Source organism: Scomber scombrus, chromosome 1 (assembly GCF_963691925.1).
Source record: "Scomber scombrus chromosome 1, fScoSco1.1, whole genome shotgun sequence".
In the NCBI taxonomy this organism is placed as follows: Eukaryota; Metazoa; Chordata; class Actinopteri; order Scombriformes; family Scombridae; genus Scomber; species Scomber scombrus.
The window spans coordinates 1,696,933-1,701,720 of NC_084970.1; the positions used below are offsets into that span (position 1 = coordinate 1,696,933).

The following is a 4,788-nucleotide window of genomic DNA, read 5'->3' on the forward strand; positions in this document are numbered from 1 at the left end:
CCCAAAATGATAGCCATTCATCTCAAGAAAGAGAAAAGATGCTTTGTGCCGGATTATTTCCATCTGCAGTCCAGGTAAAGGAAACAATAAAACAGTGTAAAACCTGATATCACCACTCAAATAAGCCAACATACTATTTCACACACACACACACACACACACACACACACACACACACACACACACACACACACACACTTAATAAGAATAAACACATAACAGAACCAAATTGACCCAAGTGACTTCAAGAAAACACCAACCAATAAACCTATCCAACAACAGTTACCTGTGCGAGTGAAAGTGTTCAGACTGCTCCAACTTAATATCCTTAACCTGCCTCTGCGTACTGTTGATTTTATCAGGCTCATAAAGCAGAATTCATACACTTGAGTTCTGCTCCTTTGTAGAGAGTTGTGAATGATGATGATTGGTTCCTTCAGATAAGGACACCTACTGTACAGGTGATGGCACCTGGAGAGAGAAAAGTTGAGTCGAGAAAAAGAAACAGGAAATACACACAAAACACAGTGAAAATATGTGTCTGATATATGATAGATTGTTCACTGTCCTGATTTGGAAAATGTGCTTTGAAATGTGAGACATGAGACCTATTGAATTTTTCATATTCATCAAACACTGGTACGAATTCAGGGCAGCTAATGAGGGAATGGGGAACAGGTGAGCAGATGGGTGTGTGGGAATCAGGTGAGTGGGAAGGCAGGAAAAGGCTGGAGTTACTGCAGGGCCTGAAAGGACAAGACAGTACTTTCACAAAATTACCACAGCAGGGCACACCTGTGGTACACTGAGTAGGTGGAGTTTTATAATAGCTCATGGGGATCCTAATAAACTAAACTAAATAGTACAACCCCAATTCCAAATGAGTTGGGACGCTGTGTAAAGTGTAAATAAATACAGAATGCAATGATTTGCAAATCTCATAAACTCATTTTATTCACAATAGAACATGGAAAACATGAAATACTGAAAGTGAGACAGTTTACTATTTCATGAAAAGCTAATTTTGTATTTGATGGCGGCAACATGTCTCAAAAAAGTTGGGATGGGGGCAACAAAAGACTGGAAAATAAAGTGGTACTAAAGAGAAACAGCTGCAGGAACATTTTGCAACTAATTAGGTTAATTGGCAACAGGTCAGTAACATGACTGGGTATTAAAAGAGTCTCTTAGAGAGGCAGAGTCTCCCAGAAGTAAAGATGGGCAGAGGTTCACCAATCTGTGAAAAACTGCATCTACAAATTGTGGAACAAAAATGCGTGATTTTCGGGCTCTGTCTAGATCATTGATAAGAGATTATTTGCATCATGGAGAGACTTGCTGTTGCTCTGGTGTATTTAAGGAGGAAAAAGCTCTGTTCTGCCTGACGTCTGTGGGTGCATCACATCCTCCAGAAGATGTCACCTAGGTGCACAACATAAACAGCCTGTTTCATCACTTGTGTGAAGTGGGTATTAAACTTTAAGCAGAAATGGGCATGGACTCTGACATTGAGAGAAAGTGCTGCGACCAAGCCTTCAACACCTGCGTTTGTATGTTACCACATATGGACCTCTACATTTTGGAGGAAGGAGTCTCAGACTGGCCAGGAGGATCTTGAATGAAGAGAGCAACCAGCAGATGTGCCACACAGCCTATAGACTGTTGTGTGACAGTATGAACCACAAAGACACAACAAATAATCATATATGATAGCTCATATGATATCGCTACCACGTATGATAGTTGTACTATTTTATTGATATGGCTGCAGATGTGAAAGTGCTCAAGCAATCAATGCATGTAATTTCTTTGTTGTAAAGGACTTTGAGCTGCATTTCATGTATGAAAAGTGCTATACAAATAAAGATCAGCACTGGTGAAAGGCGATCTGATCCTGTTTTCCATAAAAGGGCAACAACGAGGCTCACTACTCAAGTTATGGCCAGTGTTTCGGTTTAACTGGTGACCGTGTGAACTGGTGACTTTCTCACATTACATTACGTTATGAGAGGTCAATGGGTCATCTGAACGCAACCAAACTTACATAAATGTAACTATGTGTCACGGCAACGCGGACCGCAAGGGCTGTGATTGGTCCGCTCAAAACGTCACTTCCTCCGGCAGTTGCTTTTTCCGGTCTTTCTTCCGGCAACACCGCCATATTTAAAGTTCTTGTGGTGTGGAGAATCGTTCTATTTCACGATGGATCAAGTCGAAGAGAGATTAATCGAGGTCAGGAGGTACGAGCACCTCTACAACTCGTCGTCGAAAAATTATAAAGACTCCCAAATGGCCAATAACTCCTGGCGGGAAATTTCGAACAATACGGGGGTGGCGGTCGTGGACTGCATGAAGAGGTGGAAGAACCTCCGCGACAAATATTTCCGGCTGCGGAAAAAACATTCAAGAAGAAGCGGCGACCCAGGCGGCCAAAAAGTGCCCGCATTTTACCATTTCCTATCGTGGCTGGCTCCGCACGTGAAGCACCGCGAGACGGAGTCGAATTTTGATTCAAAGGTATGTTTTCTGTTATTAGCGCACATAGCGCAATGCTACATCATCGGTTATGTGCATATGCAAACCACATGTTATATCGACATCTGGTTGTAATAAAAAACACATAGATTAACCAAACATCCACTCTTTTTACAAACAGACCAGTTCAGCAGAGAGCACGCCGTCCAGTTGGGCAGAGAGGATGCCGTCCAGTTCGGCAGGGAGCACGCCGTCCAGTTCGGCAGGGAGCACGCCGTCCAGTTCGGCCGCTTCTTCATCAGCACCATCACCCGCCGAGCCCCCCCGATCTGCCACCCCGGAATTACCGTCTACCCCTCAACCTGTTATCTGCCCGCCGGCTTCTGTCCCCATTGAGTCCCCAGTGTCTCGAAAAAGAAAGAGGGACCAGGACCACAACTGGATTTTAAAGCGAGTCGAGAACATTGACGAGCGTCGTCTGGAGGTACAGCAGAGGCTTCTGCAGGGGGGTGACGAGTACTCCAGGTTCGGACAAACTGTGGCCGACATGATCAAGAGACTGCCAGAGGACAGAAGGTCCGACGTCATGTGCGAGGTATACATCCACACTCGAGAGAAGAACCTCATCCACACTCGAGAGAAGAACTAGCCTTTTTTTTGCTGCTACGTTTTTTGTATCTGTTTTTTGCTGCTACGTTTTTGTATATATATTTTTTTGTATATATTTTTGGCCTCTGTTTATATTTTGTATTTATTACAAATTATAACAATAAAAGACAAGTTTGTTTTGAAACAGTTGTTTGTTTTCAACACTATATATATTGTCAACACCATATACATTTTCAACACCATACACACATGGTTATTAAAAATGTGTATCACTGGTTGAGCGTGCCTCGACACACCACCTCGTGTTGCCATGGGACAGTTCCTTGGGGTGACTGAAAGAAAGCCATCAGGTCATTCCGTACAGCCATGGCAGCTCTGGTGGAACGGGCCCTGGACATAAGAGCAGGATCCACAGATTGGACGAGGTTTGAATCGCTGGCCACCACCCTTCTCCACTCGCCAGGCTGCACCGATCCTGATCTTTCTGTGTCCACAAAATGCGGTGGGATGTATCTGCTCTCGGAGGTGCTTGCCTCATCGGTGTAGGTGAGGTAGTTGTGTAGGACCAGGCAGGCTTTGACAACATCCACAGCTTTCTCGGGCAGAAACTCTATTTGGTCTCCCAAGAATCCTCCACCGCGCCGCCATGATGCCAAATGAGTTCTCAATCAACCGCCTGGCCCTGCTGTGGCGGTAGTTGTACACCTTCTTGTCCATGGTCATGCCACGTCCTGTTTAGGAAAGCACAATATTAATGACCACATTATTATAATACAGATATTACAAACAGCCATAATGAATTCTTATTTTGTTGTTTGTTGTACCGCTACATACCTGGAAAGGGTCGCATCAGGTTGGAGTGCAGGGGCAAGGCAGCATCAGCGACGATTACATAAGGGATCTGGACTCTGGTCCCTGGAAGTTCAGCTGGTGGGGGCAGATTGAGTTTGTGGTCGAGCAGCATCGACCCAAACCTGCTCTCTTTAAAAATGCCACCATCGCTCTCCCTTCCATATCCTCCCACGTCCACCATTGTGAATCGGTATCTGTAAATGGAAAAAAATGCAGTGCATGTTGTTAGTGTTGTTGTTTACTGTGGATTTGTAAACGAGTATAACATGAATTCAGATCAAACAAGTTACAAATTATTTAGCTCGGTTGAAATTACCTGGCATCGCACGTTGCCATCAGCACAATGGAGTGACTCCCTTTGTAGTTGAAGTAGTCGCTCCCTGCACATGGCGGTGCTTTCAAATTAACGTGTTTGCCATCCAGACTTCCAACGCAGTTTGGGAAGTTCCAGATCCGCCAGTAATCCGCTGCCATGGCTTCCCACTGGCTGGTTGAAGGACGTGGCAAAAACTCTGGCTGAAGCGCTGTCCACAAAGCTTTGCAGACCTCAGACAAGATGGAGGACACAGTACTCGACGCCAGTTTGTAGCTCGCCGCCACAGCTTGCTGGCTTCCACCAGAAGCTAAAATCCTCAGCGTCACCGCCAGTCTCTGGCAAGCATCAACGGGCATACTGTGCGTTGTGTGGTGCAAAATTAACGGCTGTATCCGACGAAGAAGGTCATCAAATCAGCCCTTAGACATTCGGAAGTACCGAAAGTGCATCTCTTCATCCAAGTCTCTTAGTGGGCGAACCAGTGCCGTAAATTCACCCGTTCTCTGCCTCGACTGGTTCAATGGTCGTACATTCCA

At 45.1% G+C, this 4,788-nt stretch overlaps 1 protein-coding gene across 1 annotated transcript; it reads left to right on the plus strand.

Moving 5' to 3' along the window:
- The first annotated feature begins 2,202 nt into the window (after positions 1-2,202).
- On the plus strand, positions 2,203-3,124 carry LOC133979168 (transcription factor Adf-1-like). The gene is made up of 2 exons (XM_062417641.1): positions 2,203-2,517; positions 2,657-3,124. Exons 1-2 carry the CDS (start codon positions 2,203-2,205, stop codon positions 3,122-3,124), a joined length of 783 nt encoding a protein of 260 aa, XP_062273625.1.
- The last annotated feature ends 1,664 nt before the right edge of the window (positions 3,125-4,788 follow it).

What these genes read in the sequence shown, in the direction of transcription:
- LOC133979168 (XM_062417641.1), top strand. Translation starts at nt 2,203, where the DNA reads ATGGATCAAGTCGAAGAGAGATTAATCGAGGTCAGGAGGTACGAGCAC. An exon ending in AGTCGAATTTTGATTCAAAG is followed by an intron (nt 2,518 to 2,656) that starts GTATGTTTTCTG and finishes TTTTACAAACAG; the next exon opens with ACCAGTTCAGCAGAGAGCAC.